This window comes from Hyperolius riggenbachi, chromosome 3, assembly GCF_040937935.1.
Source record: "Hyperolius riggenbachi isolate aHypRig1 chromosome 3, aHypRig1.pri, whole genome shotgun sequence".
NCBI lineage: Eukaryota > Metazoa > Chordata > Amphibia > Anura > Hyperoliidae > Hyperolius > Hyperolius riggenbachi.
The window spans coordinates 90,652,017-90,677,540 of NC_090648.1; the positions used below are offsets into that span (position 1 = coordinate 90,652,017).

The following is a 25,524-nucleotide window of genomic DNA, read 5'->3' on the forward strand; positions in this document are numbered from 1 at the left end:
AGCCTGGTCGTTAGGGGGGGGTTAGCACTGTGGTCATCAAGTGGTTAAAAGGAAATTCCAAATTTGTGAAAAAACACATGAAGATAAACGGCCCTAAATCAGTGCCTGAGCCTCACAAGTCTTTTTGTGCCATCTAATGTTTTTAAAAATCCCTTGTACGGTATTTTTCAATTTGCAGCCAGCTAGGAATTTCCAAAACTAACAGTAAGCTCTGCAGCGGTAGCTACAGACCTACAGCATGCCCAATCGATGATGTGACCAATTTTGGGCTGAAATTGGTCGCATGTATCGATCGAACATGCTGCAAGATGTCGGGCCGTCGTGGTTGATTCGGTGAGCGGCATTAATGGTGAGTGCCGAAAGCAACGAAGCCCCCTGCACTGTTCCACCTAGTGTATAAATGTGCCGCCCGTATGCACTTATACAATACCTGTCCTGTGTCGTCACACATGGGCCATGCGCGTATAGTGCTAATGGAGCGGCGGGGATTCTGGAGACGGAAGGGCACCACATGGTGGGCGAGATTCCGAGAGATTTCAGCATGACATTGATCGGGAATCGGTCTGCGGTGTATGGGCAGTCGACAGATCTCTCTCTAATCAAATTCGATCAGAGAGAGATTTGTCTCTTGGTCGAATCTGCCCATCATCGCTAAATGTATGGCTACCTTTAGTCTTGGTTCGCAATTGAAATCGCTGACACCATCGATTTTTTGCGCATTTTTTTCCTCCTCCCGGCACTTACCTGCGCGCTTTCATTTTGTGTAAAACGCTTTTCAAAGCGCTTTTGCTGAGCGATTTGTTTTTTCACTTCCTGATGCAAGTCAGGAGGTGAACTCTTTGACCCGGAAACGAATAAATACAATGTGTTTATTCATAAAAGAGCGAACTCAATCGCCGCACAAAGCGATTTTGTGAACGTTTTGCGCTTTTCCTATACCTTCCATTCAGGGGAGGACTGGTCAGGGGGGAAGGGGGGAGATCTCCCCCAAGGCTGCCTCTCATTTAATGATTTAGGGCTGGCACTGTGAATGGTGAATTCAGGTTTTTGTATAAGGCAATGTGAAACACTAGGCTGAATGAGGGAAATAAACGCCCAATTACAGATCAATTGCAAGGCGGGCAAGCTAGTAAATATACACAGCATGATACAGAGCAGAGGCTTGCCTGCAGGGTCCGTGGGGAAAAATCTGTCTGGTCTCTCACCATTGTTAACTGCATGTGCACAGCTACATAACATATTGTCTAGGCTGAAAAGTTTTCGCCAGTCCCTAGACTCCAGACGGGCTGCTTGCAGGACTTGTGTAAGACATAGAAACCCAAACCGTTGTAACTCAAAATGTATTATGTGCCCCCCCGGTGCCAGTGCATTTATACTTTACATGTCACGCTGTCCCTCGAGTGTCCATGCTGTATTTCACACGTGACTATCGGTATATAGCACGTGGGGCACATGTGTGATGTCATTTAGGCTGGGGCTGCCGTGAAATCGGGCCTCTAGTTTGTGTTTTCCCCCCAGGCCAAAAGGTCCCAGTCCTCCCCTGCTTCCATTGTAGCAAATTCGCCCTAAAAAATGGTACAGGCAGCGCTTTGCTGAGCGGATCGGAAACAAACTGCTCAGATGTGAACTCTCTCATAGGGAATCATTGCACAAGTGCTTTCAGGGCCATTTTGCAAATCGCAGGCGCTTAAAAAATAGCAAAAACGCCCTAGGTGTGAACAAGCCCTTAACATTTTCATGCCTGACTTTAATATTTCTTATTTCTATAAACGTGCTGCTACTCCATTGCGTAAACGATTCTCAGTTTCCAGTTACATCATCTCCATGCCCTTCATTTGTCCTCAGAAACATAAAGAGACTCTTGTGTTCTTAATGATACTGATCCGGAACAGCCCTGGAGATATTTGATGTCTTGCAAGCTTCTAATAGCAGCTGATTCACCATGAAAAAGAGAAGAGAGACATGCATAGGTGACCTGTGATCCAATGTGAGCATTCTGGGAAACGCAGAGCAAGCAATACCTAGACTACAATATGTCAAATGTTGTAATCATGATTTCCTAATGCTCCGAGGGCAAAAACACACAGATTAGAGCACGCAGTTTTCTCCTGCCAGCAAAGCATGATTGTTTCACTTCAGTAGTGGGCAGTGACTGATTCAAGAGCGTCGAGAGGACGTTAGAGAAAAAAGACAGGTAATAAATTATGTTTAGAATGTTGATATTTTTCCTACCTTGAAACCCATAAGAGTAAAATTTGGATTTGCAAGGGGTTTCCTAATTCATTCCTGTTGTTGCTTCTCTGACTCTCTGCCTGAAATCTCAATAAAAGGCTTTAAAACGCACACCTGAAGTGTACAATGCAGGCTCTCTATTTTGCACTGGAGAGACTCTTTAACAATTTAGCAGCTAATTTATTTAGAGGCTTGCAAGTGCTCCAGGCCAATTTATTTTAGCACTTTTTTTAAATTTCTTTATTTGTTCATTTCCCTAGCTTCTAATGAGTACCGCTGTAATGTGTATTTTATGGCCAGTTGCTACTAGAGGGCAGTGTGAGACAATAACAGAGGACTTCTGCTTTCAGTTTCTATATTTTCTACTAGTGAGAGAGAGAGATCAAAGCATTTCAAGAATTTACAGCACAATGGGTTCTGCCTGCTGAGGTCAAACGCTGTGCACTTATCTCAAACGAGATAACTCTATTGAAGCTGCTAATGGGTTAAAGGACAACTGTAGTGAGAAGCATATGGAGGCTGCCATATTTGTTTCCCTTTAACTGCTTGCCGACCGCGTCACGCCGATGGGCGTGACCGCAGCGGCAGCCCCAGGACCGCCTAACACCGATCGGTGTAAAGTCCTGCGGCAGCAGTTTGCAAGAGATCGCGTGCAGGCTGCTGACTGAAGAAGAATCTTCAGCTTTTAGCCATGGCTAACTTTTAGCCATTCCGATAACTTGGAAACCATTCATACTGTATATTTGTTTCTATTAGTTTTATGGCATGGTTAATGTTTTTTTTTTAACAATTGAAGTTTTTTATTGATTTTTTAGGGAAAGAGGAATACAGCAGTGTTGCCAACCACCCGTAAATTTACGGGCAGCCCGTACATTTTGATACAAAATAAGCTGCCCGTGAATTCCGTAAGGAATTCAGCAGCGTCCGTAAGGGCGGCCAGTCGGCCGCTCGCCCTGTTGCAGGAGGACAGCAGTGCAGTGGAGGAAGAGCTGTGGGCAGCGGTGGAGAAGGGGGGCAATCTCCCCCCCCCCTTCCCTCACCTTAGTGCTCTCCCTCCCTCGCTGTCCCCTCCTGAACTAAGTGCTGAGTGGCGTTTGGCAGCGGGCGGGACTTACCTTCCGTCTCGCTCCAAGCGCCGGAAGTTCTGCTGCTCTGGTCTGGACTGACCAGAGTAGCGGCAAATCATCCCGCGCCGGCGACGAGATGCAGGTAAGTTCCGCTCGCTGCCGCCTGCCGGCCACTCATCACTTAGTTCAGGAGGGGACAGCGAGGGAGGGAGAGCACTAAGGTGAGGGAAGGGGGGGGAGATTGCCCCCCTTCTCCATCGCTGATGCCACAGCTCTCCCTCCACTGCGCTGCTGTCCTCCTGCTGGGGGGGGGGGGTCACCTGGCTACCTATTGTGGGCACATATACCTCTGGCTACATATACTGGGACATATACCTGTGGCTACATATACTGGGCACATATACCCTGCCTACATATACTGGGCACAAATACCTCTGGCTACATATACTGGGCACATATAACCCTGACTACATATACTGGGACATATACCTGTGGCTACATTTACTGGGCACATATACCCTTCCTACATATACTGGGCACATATACCCTTGCCTACATATACTGGGCACATATACCCCTGCCTACATATACTGGGCACATATACCCTGCCTACATATACTGGACACATATACCCCTGCCTACATATACTGGGCACATATACCCCTGCCTACATATACTGGGCACATATACCCCTGCCTACATATACTGGGCACATATACCCCTGCCTACATATACTGGGGACATATACCTCTGGCTACATATACTGGGGACATATACCCCTGCCTACATATACTGGGCACATATACCCCTGGCTACATATACTGGGGACATATACCTCTGGCTACATATACTGGGCACATATACCCCTGCCTACATATACTGGGGACATATACCTCTGGCTACATATACTGGGCACATATATCCCTGGCTACATATACTGAGGACGCTGGCTGTTTGTCATTATGTGCATTTACTGGTGAAAAGCTGTCTCTTATTATGTGCATTTACTGGTGAAAAGCTGTCTTTTATTATGTGCATTTACTGGTGAAAAGCTGTCTCTTATTACGTGTATTTACTGGTGAAAAGCTGTCTCTCATTACGTGCATTTACTGGTTAAAAGCTGTCTCTCATTACGTGCATTTACTGGTGAAAAGCTGTCTCTCATTACGTGCATTTACTGGTGAAAAGCTGTCTCTCATTACGTGCATTTACTGGTGAAAAGCTGTCTCTCATTACGTGCATTTACTGGTGAAAAGCTGTCTCTCATTACGTGCATTTACTGGTGAAAAGCTGTCTCTCATTACGTGCATTTACTGGTGAAAAGCTGTCTCTCATTACGTGCATTTACTGGTGAAAAGCTGTCTCTCATTACGTCCATTTACTGGTGAAAAGCTGTCTCTCATTACGTGTCTGTCTCTTATGTGCATTTACTGGTGAAACGCTGTCTCTCATTATGTGCATTTACTTGCCATGCCCAATGCCGTCGCCGCGGCGCGCCTTGCACGCCGCAAATTTCCTCGAGCATGTTGCCCCTTACCCATTTGACTGCCCCCCAGAGGCGTAGCTAGGGTTTCCAGCGCCCGGGGACAAAGACTATTAATGCGCCCTGTAAGGTCAAAAAAGGGGCGTCGGCATGGTAATGGGTGGGGCCAAATGTACATGACCTTAGCAGTGGTGTAAAAGGTCTGGCAGGGAAGTTTGAGCTCTGCCATAGTGTTTCCCCCCAAAATACATGTAATCTGACAGCATTTCACCAAAAATACATGTAATTTGGCAGAGGTTCCTCCAAAATACAGATATTTGACAATGGTTGCCCCAAAATAGACACAATCTGGCAGCAGTGGTTCCCCCAACATACATATAATCTGGCAGCTGTTCCCCAAAAATACAGTTAATCTGGCAGCAGTTTCCCCAAAATAGGTGCCCCCAGTATAGGTAACCAGGTCTATAGGTGTCCCCAGTGGTAGTAACCAGGTAAATAAATAAAAAAAAAACACAGGTCACAGCTGGGCGCCCCTAGGGACCCAGCGCCCGGGGGCACTTGTCCTACCCCGCCCACCCCTAGCTACGCCCCTGCTGCCCCCTCATATGTGCCAGTCTAGAACTGGCCCTGTACCCCTGCCTACATATACTGGGCTACCTGTTCTGGGGACATCTCTCCCCCTGGCTACCTGTTCTGGGGACATCTATATCCCTGGCCACCTATTCTGGGGACACCTATAGACCTGGGGCTACCTATTTTTTGGGAACCACTGCTGTCAGATTAAATGTATTTTGGGGAACTGCTGCCAGATTATGTGTATGTTGGGGGAATCGCTGCTGCCAGATTACATCTATTTTTTGGGGACCACTGCCATATAATCTGTATTTTGGAAGAACCTCTGCCAGATTACGTGGATTTTTGGTGAAATGCTGTAAGATTACATGTATTTTGGGGGAAGGGGGGAAAACACTATAGCAGAGCTCAAACTTCCCTGGCAGACCTTTTACAGCAATACTAAAATCATGTATATTTGGCCCCACCCATGACCACGCCCACATTCTGTCGCGTGACCATGCCCATTTTTCGATTTTGTCAGTAAAAAAAATCTTTTGTCAGTAAATTTTTAGGTATTTGTCAGTAAAAAAATAACGTGAAAGGTTGGCAACACTGAAATACAGCATAGTATACATATAGGTGTACAACATCAAAAAGTTGACATACTGTAATATAGTAGATCAGTACATAGCAATGTTATGCGGAAAATCACAAGTAACATGAACAAGGCTAATATGACAGGTCAACAATTCATGTCGTAATAACAGATTGCAATAATAAGATAAATGGTTACAGTATGCCGTAGAAAAAGAAGAGAAGAGAGAAGAAAAAGCGGAAAAAGAAAAGGGAAAGAAGGAAAAGAAGTGACTGCCACTGCACGGGCCCCACGTACGTTCCGGCGTGAAGTACCGTAATCTCTATGTAAAACTTCAGTTTGCACTAGGTGATCTTTGGCTCAATTGGCTGAAATTAGTTCCAGAATTTCGTCCCAGTCATCCCTCTCTAGAGCTACGTACACACATGCGACAACGATCGTTCGTTGTCAACGACGAACGAACTTTTAATTGATGAAATAACGACCTAAGTAAAGTTAGTTTTAAAAGGTGTGTAACGATCAGATCGTTAGAACAAACGTTACATCACGTAAAAGCAACTATTGCGCATGCATAAAAATGAAAAGTTCCATGGATAAATAGTGAAATGCGCATGTCAAGCCTAGTACGAGCGATCGTTTCCAACGATGTACTACTCTTGCAAACGATCGTCAATGGAAAAAATCCGCCAAGCTAGATCATTCGTTTTTAACGATCTAGCTTGCCCGTCGTTAGACTTAATGGTCGTTGGCTGCTTTTTTTTAAACAATCGTCGTTTGAAACGATCGGGGAACGATTGTTTCAAATGACTATAGTCGCATGTGTGTACGCACCTTAGGGCCCATATGCAATTCACTTTTTCACCTGAATTTTCTCCTGGGTGATATTTTTACATTTGTTAATAAAATACATTTTAAGCCATTAGAAAGCAAGAAAATGCTCAAAATAATTTTGATAGCACTTTTTCATTTACTTTTTGGTACTTTTTTAGTTGAAAAGTGCTGGAAAGTTATATTAAATCAAAGATGAAAAATTATCTCCTAGGAGAAAACTTGGGTGAAAACGTTAATTTCATATGGGTCTAGATCTGTTACATCCAACTGCCATTTCTGTAAGCAATTATCTAATCTATCATTATTTAATGTCAAAAGTTCCATGTATTTTGCTGATAGCGTTTTCGGCAAGTCCCTGGTCAAAAGAAGCTGTTCTAATTCATCAGTGTTGAGTAAAGGTGGAAGTCTACCAAATTGTGAGTTATAGGCATCAAGAAGTTGGAGGTAATAAAACAGGTGCGAGTTTGGGAGACTGAACTGTGTTTTAAGAGAGTCAAGTCAGCTAGGATGGAGCATCCCTGTTGAATATGTGCTATTGTTTTAATGCCATATCTAGCCCATATTACAGGATCTGGAATAGTTTCTATGTGCAAAGTCTGCCCGTACGCGTTCTGCAAAAACGGCTAGGAACGCACATTGTCTGAACAGGGCCTAAGGCTTGACTTCTCAGGTTAAAGCAAACCCAAACCAAACATTTTTTTAATTCAAAATATTTAGTTGCATTGCTCTGACAAATACAAAGATAAATAAACACTCCTTCAAGCCTATGAGCATTTCAGTGCATGCTTTTCATCCTTCTCTTTTCATAACTAGGGTTATACAGGTGGCAGCCATTACTTCTGAGCTTTGTAGGAGGTTTTAGATCATGGGTGTGTTTGTCATCAGCTACCCTCCCTCACAGGAGCGTCGTCTATGTGAAATCTCACACAAGCTGAGATCACCTCCCCTGTGACATCATCAGTAGCAGCCGGTGTTTTGTTTTTGTTTTTTATCTCCTCCACCAGTCTGCCGGATTCTGTCCCAGCAATATGAAAGGAAGGGAGGGGTATCTCCAATAAATGTAAAATATTTTATATTTGTCATCATGCAGCTGAAAAAAGGCTGCTATTTATTATTATAAGTTAGAAAATAGATTTTATTTCTGAAATCTTGTATTTTTAATTTGAGCCCACTTTTAATGAATGTCTTGAGAGTAACATGCCGATACTACAGGCCCCCCCTTCAACTCCCATCCCCCCTCTTCTTTTCTTAAAAAAACACCATACAGCACCATATTTGCATATAAGACATTCAGGTAGGTTGTACGTAAGGCATTAGCAGCATAACAGGCTGACAGCATATAAGATACCTAGATAGTGGTATACACAGTATATAGTCTTATCAATGTATGCATAGCATATATAAAGTCAGAGGGAGAAAATGTGTTATTATCAGAAGGTAAAGTGAACCTTAAGTAAAAAAAATGAGTTTTACTCACCTGAGGCTTCCCTCAGCCCCCTTCAGCTGTCCAGTGCCCTTGCAGCCTCGCTCTGATCCTCCTACAGGGGAGTCACATGGGGACCACCCACAAATATGTATTCCCAGACAAATATAGCTAGATTGTGGGGAACATAGATAGGATTAAATAGCTGTCGACTGTATGAAGAGACACTGACAGCATCCCATACAATGGCCTCAATTCACTAAGCAGTTTAGACTAGTCTACAGATTGTTTTTAGCCTACTGATGCTTTACCCACCTAATTACCAAATGGTTCAGACCAGGTCTAAAACAGGTCTAAAACATTTGGTAATAGTGAATTCCCTTTTGATGCAACTGACCAAACCATCAGTAGACTAAAAACCATCAGTAGACTAGTCTAAACTGCTTAGTGAATTTAGGCCAATATCGTTAGTGTAGTTTAGATCACCTCAGCCCTCCTCAGTCCCTCCACTCAGGTCCCAGGTCATCACCAACACATAATACAGGGGAGGCTCTCAAACGAGAACCAAACAGACCAGAGCACAGAGAAAAGGGTGGGGGAAGGAAAGCAAATATGGTATAAACTATTAATAATGAGTTGAAGGAGGGTAGTGGTAAAAGAAGGTGGGAAGAGAGGGGGAGGTAGGAAGGAAAAGTAACCCCACTAACCCGCAGCAGCAGGAGAGAAGAGGGAAGCCATTGTATATATAAAGAAGACCACAGGTTTTAGCTAACATATCACCTCAGAACTGTTATTAAACATAACCAACCAACATATTTGATATGTAAAGGACTCTGTTACTGTTAGCAAACTAGCGGCATTTGAGTTTAGAATTGGCCAAGAATAGCCGCACATATATTGTAGGGAGATTGTTCAGGATATAAGAGAACCAGAGACGAAGCACCCTCATGTATTTTACCATATATATATCGATGGGAACACGACAGTAAACACCTACCCTGCTCTTGGTTTCATTCTTCTCTGCTAAATCTGCCTGTTATCAACCCTGATAAGAATCCCTGACTGAGCATTCAGTCTAGCTTTGCCTGGAATGATTAAAGCTGAGTCAGTCTTCTGTGATGTCTTTTTAAGCCCAAGTCTGCCCCCTTGTGGCTCTGCTTTCCTGCTATTTATCCTCGAAGCAGCAAAGCAGAGCCACAAGGGGGCAGTCTTGGGCTTGAAAAGACATCACAAAAGACTGTCTCAGCTATAATGATTCCTGAGCAAAGCCAGACTGAATGCTCAGTCGGGGATTCTTATCAGGGCTCATAACAGGCAGATTTAGCAGAGAAGAATTAAACAGAGAGCAGGGTAGGCGTTTACTGTCATGTTCCCAATGATATTTATGGTAAAATACATGAGGGTGCTTCGTCTCTGGTTCCCTTTAAATAGGCATAAATCATATAAAAGGGACACATTCTAGGAGATGTGGAAGAACGGATCTGAGTTAATGCTTCTCATAGAGTCTTCAAACCAAAGGCATACAGTATAAAGACAGTGTCATTCTGAACCGTGCAAAATAATCTCCACTTCTTCATGCCGTTAGTGAAACAGTGCCCGTAACAGCATATCAGTGCAGGAAGAAGGGGGCGGGAAATATACGCGCCATAATAGGATTCAAACAGAGGTTATGCAGATGCAGAATACTGCAACTCACGAGCTGCAAGTTGAGTATGGAGCTCAGCAAACATAATTATTACTAGGCAAGATGATATGGTTAATCCTTAAGACCAAAGAAGAAATTTCAGTTTGAATTAAAGGACATCTGAACTGAGAGGGATTATGAGGCTAATATATTGATTTAATTTAAATAATACAGATTGCCTGGCTGCCCTGCAGAGTCTCTGCTAGCCCTAGACCCTGAACAGACATGCGGATCAGGTGTTCCTGACTGAAGTCTGACTAAATTAGCTGCATGCTTGTTTTAGGTGTGTGATTCAGACACTACTGCATCCAAAGAGATCAGCAGGACTGCCAGGCAACGGTATTGTTTAAAAGGAATTCCACCGGGGTATGCCACGCAGCCCTTCGGGGCCGATTTGCATAATTTTTTTCCTTGCTACACCCAGCTAGCACTTTGCTAGCTGCGTGTGCACACCGATTGCTGCCGCTACCCGCCGATTCGCCGCTACCCGCCGCACCGCCCCCCCCAGACACCATGCGCTGCCTGGCCAATCAGTGGTAGGCAGCGCTGAGGGGTGGATCGGGACTCCCTTTGACATCCCGCCCGTCGCCATGGTTCAGAACGGGATTTCCGCACGGGCCCTAGGCACGCTACATGATTTAAAAAAAATTAAATAAAACTGCTGCGCTGCCCCCTGGCGGTTTTTAATAGACCCCCAGGAGGGTTAATAGAACTTTGAATAAATCTGCAACTTTTTTCCCAAACAGGGCCGGATTTGTACTCTTTACCGCCCAAGGCCACTGTCACCAGCTGCCCCCCTTCCGTATAGGTAGCAAGATGACCCCTCCCCTTTTCCCTCCAGTATAGGTAGCCAGATGACCCCTCCCCCTTTCCCTCCAGTATAGGTAACCCTTAATCCCTCCGTTTCCCCCCCCCCCTCCTTTCAGTATGGGTAGCCAGCTCACCTTCACGCCACAGCAGCCATCAGTGTCACTCATTTCTCAGCTTGTCTCCAGTGCAGAAGCTTCCTCTTCCTTTCCATCTCCAATACTGCCCAAGTCCATAGATGCCAGCCACAAAGCAAACGTGCACAGAAAGCTAAGTGCCTGCTGCACAGGTGGCTGGCAGCAGAGTACCACGGTCAGGCGCTCGCCAGATCTCGCTTCACTGCAGTATTTGCAAGCTTGCAAATGCTGCACCAGTTTAGCCTGCTGCTTTGGTGCCCTTGCTCCCGTGGTGCCCTAGGCCATGGCCTAAATCCGGCCCTGTTCCCAAAGGTACAAATACAAATAGAAGAATTCATGTAAACTTTAGGCCATTTTCAGCCAGTTCACCCGCATCAGGTTGGGTTGTACCTGTGTTCATTACAGGGCTGTCTCTCACAGTGGATCGCCAACACCTTGAGTCACCATGTTAACTGGTAAAACCTGTTCCAGCTGTCAGCCTGTAAAATAATTACAAAACTTTCTTTGTATACAATGGGGTTCAAACAACCTAGGTAACTATGTTTATACAATTCTTGGTGTGTAATCTACTGGAAGCAACAAATCCATTTACAGCCCTGAGCTTCTTGAGGTGAAGTTATCAACATTTTTCCTCTGTGCAGGTTGAAGCAAACATGACTATCTGGCAATGGCATTGGATCTGCATCTTCATATTTCCTGTGTGTCGCTCAGCAACTCCCCCTCCTGGTAAGTGGCAGAACCTGGGTACCATGTTATGTGAGCTACTTCTGTTTATATTCAAGTATATATGCTATTGTTTATTTCCAATATTTATATAGTGGAAACCAGAGCCGGATTGACAGCTCAGGAGCCTGTAGGCACAGGCGTTCTGGTGCCCTAAACCCCGCCCCTCAACAAGCCACACACCCCTATTAGGTAGGCTTCCCTCCTCCCCATTTGGTAACCCCATTAATCTATGTAGTAGATGTGTCCCCACCCCAAATATAGGGAAGCAGATGTGCCTCCACCTCAGTATTAAGTAGCCCCCCAATGGGTAGGGGGACACTTGGGGAAGGCAGCTGCCTCTCCTACATAAGGAGCCTGTAGGCATGTGCCTAAAATGCCTTATGGTAAATCTGGCCCTGGTGGCAACACTTTTTACACTTTTTTCAGCAGCGCTTTACATGTACTTTGAGCAGTTCACATTACCCGCTATTCGTTAGAGAGGATTCCTAATGTTCCACTGCATGCCTTTTTGTGTGTTTTCCCTGGAGGGTACATGAAAGTATATGGGATAGCTTCCATTCCATGCATGGAAAGAAACTTAACTGACGACATACAGCAATTTTCCCATATAGTGTGCAGGGCTGCTATTAGAGCACGAGAGCATATCACTCTGATTGATTGTATCTATAGAAATGTATTTTTGAATGCTGTGTTTGCACAATGCACTTGCACCCTTAGCACTGCACTCTTTTTCCTCTGATGAAGCTTTCAGTTAAGGGAGGTGAAACATGTTAGGTTGGTGGGGGGGGGGGGGGTCTATATGTAAATAGTAGCATTTTCTTTTAAGGGTACAGGGTGTGGTCCCACTATCTGAAGTGTATATACAGGAGTGACCTAACTTTGCCATTTGACCCTGCCCTTGAGATGGTCACAATCGATCTCTAGATTAATATATAGGTTTTGTTGTTTTAATGATATCTAATAAAAGTGATGTTTTATATTTAGTAGCTTCTCTAATGGGGCTAAACTATGTGTTGAATCTAATGATCAGGATTTGTGTTTCTTTTTATTAGGAACTCACTCAGTCACTTTATAATAATCATTACTTCTGTGCTCAGTATTTTCGTAGTTTTAAAGTTATATTTGATTATATCCTCCATTAGAGGGCCAGCCCTAATTGTGTCACTGAGAACTAATTAGGATTGTAAATCTGATGCTGGCCATACACGGCTCGATTCTGCCACTCGATTATCCCGCTCGATCGATTCCCTGCTCGATTACGCAGGATATTCTCTTATCTTCCGATCGTTTTTCTTATCTTTTTTCATTGTGTTCAATGCGGAATCGATCGGCGAAACAATCAGGCGGGAGATCAGATATGTCGGAAATTATCTATCGAGCCATCTAAATGGCTCAAAAACGAACCGTGTATTTCCAGCATTAGACTGACATCAATAGAAGAGAAAGAAAGCTGGCACTGCTGCAAGTTGCAAACATTTATTTGGAATGTATGTAACTGCATCAAGGGTGCAGTGAAACCTTAACAAACATTGAGGCAAAAGACATACCATTAGGATGTTCAGGGGCACGTGGTGGTGCGGTGGGTGCAGGGTACAGGAGCTGGAGCTGGATACCATTACAAAAATTACCTTTAGCCCTCCCTGGGTGCAGGTTGGTAATGTCCTGAGATATTGGGTCGGCCTGTCTCTTTGGGGAGAGTGGTGGTTTATGTAATTCTGGTCTGTGACAGTGTATTGTTTGCATTTGCCTTATTAACAAAAATCAATAAAATGTATCTGTAAAAAAAAAAATATGTTCACGTACCTGAAGCAGTCAAAACTTTTTTAGAACGTTTTAAATCAATATAAGACTGTGAGACTTCAGGCAGGCCCGTTCCACCCATGATGCCAAGTGAGGCAACTTCCTCAGGCGGCAGAAGTCTGGGGACAGAAACAAGAAGTGAAGAGAGTGCCTGGCCAACCTATACTGGGGGCAACTGTACCTGGCTAATCTATACTAGGGGCTAGGGCCGGGCCGAGGCATAGGCTGGAGAGGCTCCAGCCTCAGGGCGCAGTGTAGGAGGGGGCGCAGAATTCATTCAGCTGTCATTCCTAATTGTGTATGAAGCAGTAAGAAATAAGAAAAGGGGATACATAGCAGTGACTGCAAGCCAGATAACTAGATATTAAGGTGTTGGGGAGGCTGTGGGCCCTGTGGCACCTCTTAGTCTAATAGCAATCAGTGTGTGATGGCTGGGGTGGCAGGGATGGAGGGGCGCACTTTGGTGTCTCAGCCTTGGGTGCTGGAGGACCTTGTCCCTGCTCTGCTACTGCACCTAGCTACCGATACTTGGGGCACCAATACCTGGCTACCTACCTATACTGAGGGTGTTTTTTGTGGGGCTCACCACGGCTATAACGTGCGGTGCAAATTGTCGGGTGCCGTGATATCATTCTAATTTAGGGGGATTGGGGGGGGGGGGGGGGGCGCATCCTCACAAGTTTGCCTTGGGCAGCAAAAAGTCTATAACCGGCGCTGACTTCAGGAATGTCCCATTTAGGAGCAGGACTATAGTTACCATTGTTTAGTTCATCAGTTTATTTTAGCTGTTCTGCTTTAAATGCTGGTGGATAGATTCATATCTTAACCCTGTTATCTTATTTAAGTCCTAGATCCTGTTGTTATGAAGATGGATACCTTCATTGGTCTTGTACATGAATTGGAGTCCAGTCTCCCTGGATCCTCTGCAGAGGATCTTGCTAAGCTGCTGCTTTCTTCTGTCAGTGCACCACCCCAGTCTCCTAAGCCTTTGTCTGATAAACAGGCTGCTCTCGCTCGTATTTTGCTGCCTCATAAGGTGGTGGGTTTGGATGAGAAAAGGTGGCAGGAACAAGGGGTTGTTTTAGCTCCTGATGGTAGTACTGTAGCTTTGATGTCTCTTCTTCAGTCAGTGATCTGGGGGTGGGAAGCTGATTGTGATGGGGAAAATATAGAAAAGAACAAGAAGCCTGATAACACTGCAGCAGGCCAAGAAACAAGCGACCAGAGCACACATCAAATCACCCTTCCAGGTTTGCTGGGCCTAGGTTTTTCCAAACACAAAGGGTCCTCACAGGTGACATTAGAAGCCCCTGATGGATGCTGGGATTCCATATCCAAACCTCAGTCTTTCCAGCTACTTGGTGCCCCTTTCAATCATGATCTGACACTTGCCAACATCAATGGTGTACTGGATGGAGCTCTACTCAAGGAGGTCCTCACCAATGAGACCAAGAAAATGAGTGACCTTCTTCAGTCTTACTATGGTGGCAAGAGTCCATACAGAAGGCAGAATTTCCAGGGTCTGCTGAGGGAAGGCCAATTAGAAGCAGCAATTCAAAAAGCAATTCAATGTCACAGGAAATACACCACGGAATCTGGCATTCCTCATCTCACAGATGAAGAACTGAGTACCATTGCCGCTATAGCTGCCAAGACGTTTGAGCAGAAGTATCTAGGTATTTATATTGAGTCTGTATATTTAAAGCTATGTGACAAGATTTTGTCAAGGTTAAAGCCCAATTCTAAGAAATGTTTTTAGCTTCGCTTTCTTTTTTACTGTTGCCTTTCTCTCCCACTGGAGACATTCCCCCTCGCTTCCTGTTCCCGGGACACCCCCATGAAGCGCTGTGGCTTTGATGCGAAACTGGTAGCTCTATTGCAAAAGAAAATGAACGGCATCAATAAAAACTAGTTGTGGGTTCTATTCTTTTCCATTCTTTTTCCCACACTTTTATTTTATTTTTTATTTATTTTTTTGCTGCTGTTTCTCTTTCGCTGTTAGAGATATTTCACCCAGTGCTGTAATTTCCTCTTCAAGCAACGATGAAAAATCTCCTCTCAGTGGGAAAGTTAATTGTTACACTGTTAGGGGTTTGGAATCCATGGGGCATTTGTGACTTATTTAACTTTATGTCATCTAACCTCCCTGGCGTTGAGATTATTTCCAGATTGAGGGTCAACAAGCCATGCAATTTTTTTTCACAAGCTTTTAGACCCTAAAAAAAAAAAAAAAAAAAAAAAAAAAGGAAAAATAAACATGCCACAGATAGATCTGCAGCAGCTCCTGCATATAACTCACTCAGGCACAGGATTACCACTCTGAGCAGCAGATTTCCGTCCCGAGACTGACTCTGGAATACCGCTAGGGAGGTTAAACAGTTTTCATTTTTTTTTTAATTACAATGGGGTTTTTTTGTTGTTGTTATTGTTTTTTGTTTGTTTGGTTTTTTTTTTGTTCTTTGTTTGCAAAACTTTTTATTCTATTCCATTTGCTATTAAATGCCCATAAATCTGTGCCTAAGCTGTAGCATTAAAGGACACCCAATGGAACCCTAATGAAATAAACAATTGTATCTATCCTCCTTCTCCTAAAAATGACTTTTAAGATATTCCACAGTTTTATTTTATATTTAAATCTACTTTTTTAAGTTTTTACTGTTTTATTGTTTTTGCTCAATGACACATTCATTGAAGTATGATCCTTTTTATCTCTTTCCTGCTCTCAGAAGCCATTTTCTGCTAGGAAAGTGCTTTGTAGTCTTTGTACACTGTAGTCTGACCCAGTCCTGACTCAGACGGGAACTGCCACTTACATTTCTGATGTTTAACTCTTTCAGGCAGAGAAAGAAAAAAAGGAACACAGCATAGTTATTTGTGTGCTTGGCACTGTACATACACATGTCTATATCATCATGTCACATGTCACCTCGGGTATCCTTTAAAAAGTGTAATGCTATAGCCACTTTTTTTTTTTTTTTTAATAATAAGTGGCTTTGTTGTTTATTCCCTTCGCAGATTGCCCGGCGGTTATACCCCGCTGCATGTGGGAGGCTAAGCCATACAAAGGGACTCCCACATTGTTACAGCTTCCTCTTCAGAATGTCTACATCCATCACACGTATCAGCCATCCAAACCTTGCATGTCCTTCAAGGACTGTTCTGCCAATATGCGGGGTATGCAGAACTTCCACCAGATTGACCGCGGTTGGGATGACATTGGCTATAGGTAAGAAGGAAAAGCACAATCTGAAATAAAAAAATATGATGAAAAAATAATAAGGTTACAGGACAACAGTACATAGGAAGGACATTGCAATTTTCAGGGTAGTTTTTAGGCTAAATTGCACCCAGTGCGAGGCTGTAAAAATTGCGTCGTCCCCCACTCCGACCCTCATGGACTTACGAACCCTTTTACTCTTTTGGGACAGTCACACAGCCACAGGTCACAAGTAGATCTGCCTACCAACTAGTGACCAGCCACTCATCCATAATGAAGCAGGGAGCCAGGAAAACACACAGGCGAAGAGAGCCCGGAAAGCCGACTCCTCCATGGGCACAGAGTATTGATAGCCTGCAGTACCGCTACAGGACATCAGGTGTCATCACATGTTGGTGACGTGATAATGACTTGACGTCTGACGCAGGCAGCCCAGGAGGAGTCAAGGGAGGTGATTGCTCGGGTAATCATCTTCTTCCATTGGGCTGCACCGCGCGTCACTAGCTCCCTAGCAGTTATGTCCTTCTGCCTGCGCCCTCCTTCTTCTACTTGCTGGTCTGCGCCCAGGGCGGTCGACCTGCCCGCACTGCCCAAGAAACAGCCCTGGCAATTTTGTATGCAACTGGCACGTACACAGATTAGTGCTGCACAACTCTTTTTTAAATTTAATGTTGTTAAAAACTAGCAAATTGGTGCCTACTGACTAATGGCTCGTACACTCAGGGGGGATTTCTGTCCCCCAGCAGGGAACGGTACTCAATCTTTTTGGCAACAGTAGAGAGCTGACTCTGTACAGATGCTTCGCTAGCCTCTAGGGAGATGTCGACACTATATAAATACTAATCAGTGGCTGTTACTGCTACAGTGTGGTGGCTGATAACCTACAGGTGAGCAAATGGGGAGGCAGAGCAGCACCACTAGAAGGCCCCAGCATGCAGCATCACAGCTACAGCCTGTGGGCCACATGGAATAAGCAACTGTAGAGAGCTTTGTGGGCCACCAGAAAAGGTTTGAAGGGCCGCATTTGGCCTCCAGGCTGGATTTGGACATGCCTGCGGTAAACTAAACAATTTTGAGACCCATGTGAATGGCAAAAACAAAGAGTTTGGTTTTCAGATTTTTAAATGAACAGTAGGTTTGAAGCAACACTCATCTTCAAGACTACCTGTCTGGTTTGACCTCCCGCTGTTGGAGTGAAGAGAATCTCAGTGCAGCATTGTCCACATGCAAAGCTTTGTTTCCACCACTGGAGGGCGCAATCACATAAGTATTTATTCAGTTTCTGAGCAGAATAATGGCCACACAAGCTATCATCTATCATTATGACTGTACAAAACCTATGACTGCTAGTTAATTGCTGATGTTCACTACGCCTGGTATATCATCACTGTACTTGCTTACTTTGTAGTGATGGTGAAGCACTCCTCAATGTGCATAGGCGATGTGCCACGGAGGAGCCAGCTGCACACTGGCTCAGTTCATCCCTGCTATGTACTTGCTTACTTTTACACCATGAAATAAGTACATTCTGTTGAATGAACAGGCAGCTCTCTTGAAAGGAGAATTCCAATAAGGGTCTGCGGACGGGACATCAAATAGAAGTAACATACTCAGTTTATGTCTTTCTACAAAATAATAATAATAACATTTATATTGTCCTTTTCTCCTGTTGGACTCAAAGCCCTTGAAAGCTGCGGCCACTAAGGGCTCACTCAATGGGCCGCCCTACAGTGTTTTTAGGACTGAAACCCACTAGCATTGCTTATGATTTGAAAATCTCTTGCTTATGTGTGATTTTACTTGAGGGATGTGATTTGTTAAAAATCACCCATAGCATTACATTAGCAAGAGCTTTATAACCCACAAACCCCTGGAAAAGCACTGCTAGTGGGTCTCTGGCCTCCGGGAGTCTTGCCCAAGGACTCCCTATTGAATAGGTGCTGATCCTTGCTAGGATTTCAACCCTGGTCTTGGTACAAGTTTGCAGCACTCCATGGGCCCGATTCATCCAGAAGTCTCAACTAAGCATAGGTCAGCGGGCGGAGCTATGCAGGTGTGCCTCTATCATTTAGCTGTGCAGCGTGCAAAAAACGGGCAAAACGTGCAAAAACACCTGATCTGGCAGATAAGAGGGGGGAGAGGTTAGTAGTTGCCCCCCCCCCCCCCAAGTTGCAGGGGCGGAGCTATGGAGGTGCGCCTCTATCATTTAGCTGTGCAGCGCGCAAAAAACACGCAAAAACACCTGATCTGGCGTATAAGAGGGGGGAGAGGTTAGTGGTTCCCCTCCACCCCCGAAGTTGCAGGGGCTTTTTCCATGTAGTTCTTCCCCTGGGTCATGTTATGTTTGGGGATCTAAAACTTTTTTGTTTTTGTTTTTCTGTATCACAAAGGGAGTTTTATTGTAAGTTTAAGAGGAGAAAAAGCAACAATTCCAAGCTTTTGCTAATTAATCGGGTGCAGGTAGCTACACCAAGAGTCTGGCACTAAAAATACAAAGTACTGAGTTATTAGTGCTTAAAATAGCAGACACATAATTAGATAGATGCCATGGGAAAACTGGAACAGATTACTTTACAAAGAGTTATTTATTCCAGTGTTCAAAGAGTAATTTATTCCACTAATACTGTTACCTGAGATTGGAGTTTGTGAATGCTGTTGAGCACCATTTCAACCCTTCACAGATGAGCCTTTTTATCATCGAGAGGAACTTTAGACCATCTCTCTACCCTAGGAATTCACTTCCCTACAATGGCTTTAATTCACGAAGCATTATCACATTGGAAATATGGATTTGAGATCAAATTACCGACTAGTGAGGTAAATTACGGACTTGTGGGGTAAATACCTCAAGAAATGTCCAGAAATTGCAATTCACAAAGAATAAAGAATTCGGTAAATCAGGTAAAAGTGTTTGGTATATATCTCCAGATCACTCTCTCCATGCAGTAACATTAACAAATGTAGCAGAAATCCAATAGAGAGAGCCACACAGCCCTGCTTCTCACCCCATTTGATCCGATACTCTGGAGGGTGGGACTTCAGAGTAGGAGAAGGGGTCATTTAAATAGGCTTTTCTGTATTCTTTTAGATGTGAATATCTATATAGTGGAATACAGAAGAGCTCCCTCTAGTGGCTGCGGCACAGCTAATGGGATGCTGGGGATGCACTGGACAGAAAAGCCCTAAATCATGCACACCACTTTTGGGAAGACTCGCAGCTTCCTGCCTGACCTGCTCCTCAGCTGGTGAGACTTACCGAGCAGAGCTTAGTGAAGTGAAGCATGCTTTTCAGTTTATTACTGAACTTCTACCGCATGCGGTAAATCTTAGTGAATACCGTACTTCCTTCAGTGAATTGAGGCCATTGGGGTTTGAACAGGAGCAGAAGTCTTATAAATATTACTACTGCCCTGTGACTATGTGCCCAAAGCAATTGAATATAACTAATTGGCCTCAATATGAATAAATTATAAGTACTATCGCTATTCATATCAGGATTATTGCTGATCCACATCTTCTTGGGCTCTTCTTTCTTAGCTTTGTGGTTGGATCTGATGGATACCTTTATGAAGGACGTGGTTGGCTCTGGGTTGGAGCTCACACCAGGGGCCACAATTTAGTTGGATATGGGGTCAGCTTCATTGGTGACTTCACATCTTCCATTCCTGAGAGCCCCATCCTGAGCCTGGTGAGAGATCGCTTCCTGAGATGTGCCTCCAGATCTGGATACATCACTGCTAACTACACCATTCAAGGCCACCGCCAAGTGGTCAACACCTTGTGCCCAGGAGATGCTCTGTTCCAGGAAATCACCACATGGGAGAACTTCAAGGTAAGGAGAAGTCATATAAGCCCCTCCGAAAAAAATGATCATTTACTGTTAAATGATTCTATTAAATATTATTTAAATCTAAATATTCAATATAACTTTTCAAATGCACGCCTAAAACAACATCTCTCTCTTTAAAGGGATCTTGCCATATCTATTTTCTTTTAAACAATACCAGTTGCGTGGCAGTCCTGCTTTGGCATTCAGTCTTTGACTGCAGTAGTGTCTGAATCACTCAACAAAAACAAGCTTGCGGCTAATCTTGTCAGATTTTTGTCAGAAACATCTGATCTGCATGCTTGTTCAGAGTCTATGGCTAGATTCTGAAGTCGAGGACCGGGTCAACATACTTCAGACTGCTGGAAGGTCGGAATGCAACACGTAGGAAGGCACGCCATCTGCGTTTGCATGCGGTGCGTGGCTGTTACCCCTTCACTACAGTCAGCTGCGCGTTTCGGGAAAAAATGCGTGCAGCATGCGTTCGCGGACCGCACTGGTCTGGAATGCATGCAGTGTGAACATCAGACAGTGCAGTCTATGCACTTCTGATGTCATGCGTGTCTGCTTCCTGCACACATTGCTAAAAATCCGGCAACGCGTGCATTGTGAATGAGGCCTTAAAGTATTTGAGGCAGAGGATTAGCAGGATGCCAGGCAACTTCTATTGTTTCACAGTCAATAAATATGGCAGCCTCCATATCCCTCTCCCTTCAAGTATACTTTAAAGAGAAAAAATCAAAATCAAAATCTGTAGGATCCTCATGAGGGTGTAACATCTGTACAAGTAAAAAAAATTGCTGCTCCTTTTCCTTAGCACATCCTACCTAATAAAAGGCAAGTGTCCCTGCGTCCTGTCCCTGTGTCAGTGCTTTTGCGCTACTGCGCATGTCCTGCACTGACAGCTGTTGGAACAGGACGCAGGACAGACCAGGGGGCGGGCTGGGCAGGCAGGTGTGCGCGGCGGTGATAGGCCTAGAATCCGCTTTTTACACGGGTTTAGGTCACTACTAGTTATGAATCAACACCCATACTTTGAGCATTCTATAAATATTCAAAAAGTTTAGCTGGAAGGCAATGCAAAATACATAATTACTAGAGAAAAGTACCTTCTATGAGCAAGAATTAATTAAGAAATAAATAAAGTTGTAATCTTACTGCAATGAAGTTGCAAAAAGTTTCAATATTTTTTTATCATCAAAAAACATGAGACATGAACAGACAATTAAAATCAATAGAACATTCCCCTGGTACTGATTATAATCAGAATTCCCAAATATTAATCCCTATAATTTATAATAGTTGTTCCAATATGGATGTAATCACTAACAATGGTAAGCTGAAAAAATGTGCACAAAGCTTTAATGCCAGAAAGAGAAGTGGACCACAAATTACATCGCTGGATACCCAAAAACATATGTGAAAAAAACCCTGAAGAAAAAATAATGAGCGTGTTGAGCACATACATATCTTCAAAAGTGCCCAAAAATTCCTACAAGTTTATGAGAGCTGTCTATGTACGGAGATACATACATAGCGCTCACTCGTGCAGCAAAAAAGTGATATTTATCAAGATGAGGGTATGCAGCAATGTAAAATTCCATATATAAAAACCTGTGAACAAAAACAAAATATTGTGGCAATAATTACCAGTGCAGTGAAAAGAAAGGGATGCAGCTTACCAAGCTGAGTGGCGGAGATAGGAGCAGGGAATCTGCGCCCTACGCGCTCGCAGACGGCGTCTGCTTCAATGGAGGTTATAAATAACTAGTAGACCTAAGCCCGTTACAACAAAGGGCTCTAGGCCTCCCTCACAAGCCCCCTCCCGCCCCTGTCCCCGTATGTCAGCACACATGCGTGCGCACTGCCCCCTGCTCGCACACCCCGCACACGCCCCTAGGGCTCAGTCCTCCTCCTGCTCTAACTGCCGCCCGCGTGCCGCGCATATGCTCTACGCAAAAGCATGGACACAGGGACACACAAGAGGAGGACGCAGGGACACTGGGGTTTTATTGTATAGGATTATAATGCATCCATAACTCTACTACTGTGAACTGATTTGAGACTCTATGAGGATTCTTTGGTAGGGAAACGGCAGATAATCCATGGCTTATATCCAATTAACTTTACCTCCTGAGTTTTTTCCTTAGGTGAAATGTTTACACCTTGCCATTAAAATGCCAAATAAACCATCTGCAAGCAAGAAAATAATTTTGATACTAGTTTTTTCACCTACTTTGTTGTACATTTTTTATTGCATAGTGCTGAAAAGAGAAGAGGAAAAAGTATCTCCTAGGAGAAAACTCAGGAGAAAAAAAGTTAATTTAGTAAGGACCTATGGCTCTTACTATCAATAGTCTAAACGCAAGATGGGAACAAACATGACATAGTTTTGGGTGTCCAGTCCAGGATTAATCTGCATATTAGTATACAGCATAACAAATGTTTCATGTTTGAACTCCAGTAGGCCAAGCTCTACTGACTGCCAATATTATAAAGATACGATGAGCACATGACTATTGCCATGTTGCACCCTTCTCGTTGTTCTTGTCTATAGGCGCCACAGATAAGCTCCCTCTCAGGAGGATGACTTTCGTTCTCCAGACATGACCATTTTGTCAATGGTGATTGCAGGATATTCAACCACACCAGAGGTCCCCAAACTTTTTCGGTCAAGGGCCGGGTCAACATACTTCAGACTGCTGGTGGGCCGGAACATACATTAAATGATGTTGAAAAACATCACATTGAATCTAGGTATTGATTCCCCCTAATCATGGCTGGAGGAGAACTCCAGCCATTCAGTCATGTGTGCATGAAGAACCTCTTTGTGCACCAGACAGTGAAGCATACTCAGGTGACAACCTGCCGTCCAGTTGGACAGAAGTGTCACCTGATGCAGGATTGGAAGCCAGTGAATGACTGCTCACGGCTTTCTATAGTATGTGGATGGGTGATGCCAGCACTGCTATTCTATATGTGGGCCGCCGATATTTTAAAGGTACAGTGGGCTGCATCTTTAAGTCATACATTTTGTGTTTGGGGGGCCAGTGAAAAAGCCTTGGCAGGCCGCATTTTAATTTGAGGACCACTGAACCACACTCATTAATTAGCCAAGTCACATGTAACATTTTTAATTGTTACTTTGTTACTACTACAGAGTACCTAGTCAAGTCACTTACTGTCCCTGAGAGGAAACACAATTTAATCCCTAACACATATTCAGTATCCAGTGTACCTACCATATTCTAAGACCAATGACTACTCCAACAAAGTCACCCGTGCATGGAGGAAAAAGCCATGCACAAGCGGCTTCATTCTACTGGGCATGTGTTGACTTTAGCCAAGCATGCCCAGTACAGAGAGGCTAGTACACAGACGGGAGTTTGTCCAAGAGAACATAAGCCCTTGTCAAAAATATTTAGAAAGCACAGGGACAGTGGGCGTCATGAGGATCCGGAAGGCCTCTGGACTATCCAGAGACTTTCCATTGCTCTGGTAATTTTATTATTAAAATCCACTTCAGGTATGCTTCAAAGTCCAACTAAACTCCAAATTCACCAAGGCAAATTCTAATAGCAATAGGGCTGGATTACTGGAAAGGCCACAAAAGGCCCGGGCCCTGGACGGCTGCTGCCCAAGGGGCACCTGGACATGTAAGAAGGGTTGCCACATATGAAAGAGGAGGATGAAAATGGGGGGGAAGGGGAATCGGATGAAAAAAAGAGAAACTGATGGCCAAGAGAGCTGTTCATCTAAGAGAGGGGCTACAGTACCATGATGATACACATAGAAGTGGAGCCACAACATACTTGGCTTAGAGGCACAAAAAGTATATATCTGGCCTTCAATAGCAATCATGGTTTATGAGATAAGCAGTGGAAAGAATTCTTGTTTCACGGGCCAGATATACTTACCAAACAATATACTGTATATACTTACCAACCAACTTACTTACCAAAGAATACAACTTGCTTCCTCTCTGCAGCTGGCAGGGAAGCCAATCCAAAGTCACTTCCAAAGCAGAATGAACCATAGATGCCAGACTACATTTCCCAGCATGCATGAAACCTAAAGTGTTGACAGATAGACCTTCATGACCTTAGCAATATTTGACAACATCCATACAGTGATTACTGTATACTAATGTCGCCTGATGCTGTATACATGTACGGTATACTGTATATCAATACCAATGGAAATAACAAAAGAAGAATTTGGCTCTTGGCACCATTGGCATGGAAATATATGGTTATATGTTTAATCTATTTTTTATCCTTATATATCCATATTTCCTATTTGCCCGCCACTTCTCTTACATTTGAAGTTCTGGTTTATATATTAATACCAATTCTCAGAAAAACCAGCAAGCTCGCATCAAAATACCACTGATGTATAGTAAAAATATTAAACTTTTTCACAAATTATTAGGCAAATATGCATGTAATAATTACATTTCCAGTAGAATTATCTGGAATAGTTCAGAATTCATCTTGCTGTGCTTAGTGATAGTCCAGCTGTGACCCCCATTAAGTTCTGCAGAGTTAAAAAGCCTGGTTCCCCATTAAATGCTGCTTTTGGGAAGGTGGGGAAGGCATGGCCAAGCTGCTGTTCCCCTTACTTCCCAATAAGGATGCAAAAGGGGACTTGGCTGGTTTGCCACTCAACCCCTCTACCATGGGACTCTATGGAGGGCTGTGGCATGTCCTGGGGGAGGAGAGAGGAGCTTTTTGGACAAGGAAGGACTCCCAATCTGCCAAGGAGAGCTGTACCAGCATTTGCAAGCAGGAGCAGTAGCGGAAATACAACCACCACTATTCCTATAATATAAAGATATTTGAGGGAGTTTTTCTAACTACAATAGCTTCGGAGGGAGGGGAAGAGGAATAGAGGCTTAATAAAGAGTTTTGCTGGACAAGGGCTTTAACTAAGAAAATGTCAACTAACAAAATATCATTCTTCTTTCTAGGAATCCTAATGGTGATATTCCTCCTGCTGCTGTCCTACTTCTGGCAAATCTTGTGCTTCACTTTTAATAAAGTTTCACAATACAGCTGTGTCCTGTGTATTCTAGCAGATTTGCATGTTACCACAATGTCACCAGCTCCTCCTCACCCCTCGCCTGAGCTGCTAAAATGTCA

General features: G+C 44.0%; 2 protein-coding genes across 3 annotated transcripts in view; one reads left to right on the forward strand and one right to left on the reverse strand.

Moving 5' to 3' along the window:
• The window catches only part of MCOLN1 (mucolipin TRP cation channel 1), an 82,058-nt gene extending 71,060 nt beyond the window's left edge, over positions 1 to 10,998 (reverse strand). The window contains exon 1 of the mRNA XM_068274567.1: positions 10,815 to 10,998. The gene's annotated coding sequence lies outside the window, so the exon portion shown is untranslated. The remainder of the gene's footprint in view (positions 1 to 10,814) is intronic.
• PGLYRP2 (peptidoglycan recognition protein 2) lies at positions 1,928 to 25,436 on the forward strand. 2 transcript variants are annotated; one of them, XM_068274568.1, is made up of 6 exons: positions 1,928 to 2,194; positions 11,456 to 11,540; positions 14,186 to 15,016; positions 16,356 to 16,566; positions 20,095 to 20,389; positions 25,353 to 25,436. In XM_068274568.1, the coding sequence occupies exons 2-6, from the start codon at positions 11,468 to 11,470 to the stop codon at positions 25,359 to 25,361; spliced, it is 1,419 nt and encodes a 472-aa protein (XP_068130669.1). In that variant the 5' UTR covers positions 1,928 to 2,194; positions 11,456 to 11,467; the 3' UTR covers positions 25,362 to 25,436. The 2 variants fall into 2 exon arrangements, with proteins under 2 accessions (XP_068130669.1, XP_068130670.1); XM_068274569.1 differs by lacking the exon at positions 1,928 to 2,194 and adding an exon at positions 6,135 to 6,225.
• The last annotated feature ends 88 nt before the right edge of the window (positions 25,437 to 25,524 follow it).

What these genes read in the sequence shown, in the direction of transcription:
- PGLYRP2 (XM_068274568.1), top strand. Translation starts at nt 11,468, where the DNA reads ATGACTATCTGGCAATGGCATTGGATCTGCATCTTCATATTTCCTGTG. An exon ending in CTCAGCAACTCCCCCTCCTG is followed by an intron (nt 11,541 to 14,185) that starts GTAAGTGGCAGA and finishes ATCTTATTTAAG; the next exon opens with TCCTAGATCCTGTTGTTATG. An exon ending in GTTTGAGCAGAAGTATCTAG is followed by an intron (nt 15,017 to 16,355) that starts GTATTTATATTG and finishes TTCCCTTCGCAG; the next exon opens with ATTGCCCGGCGGTTATACCC.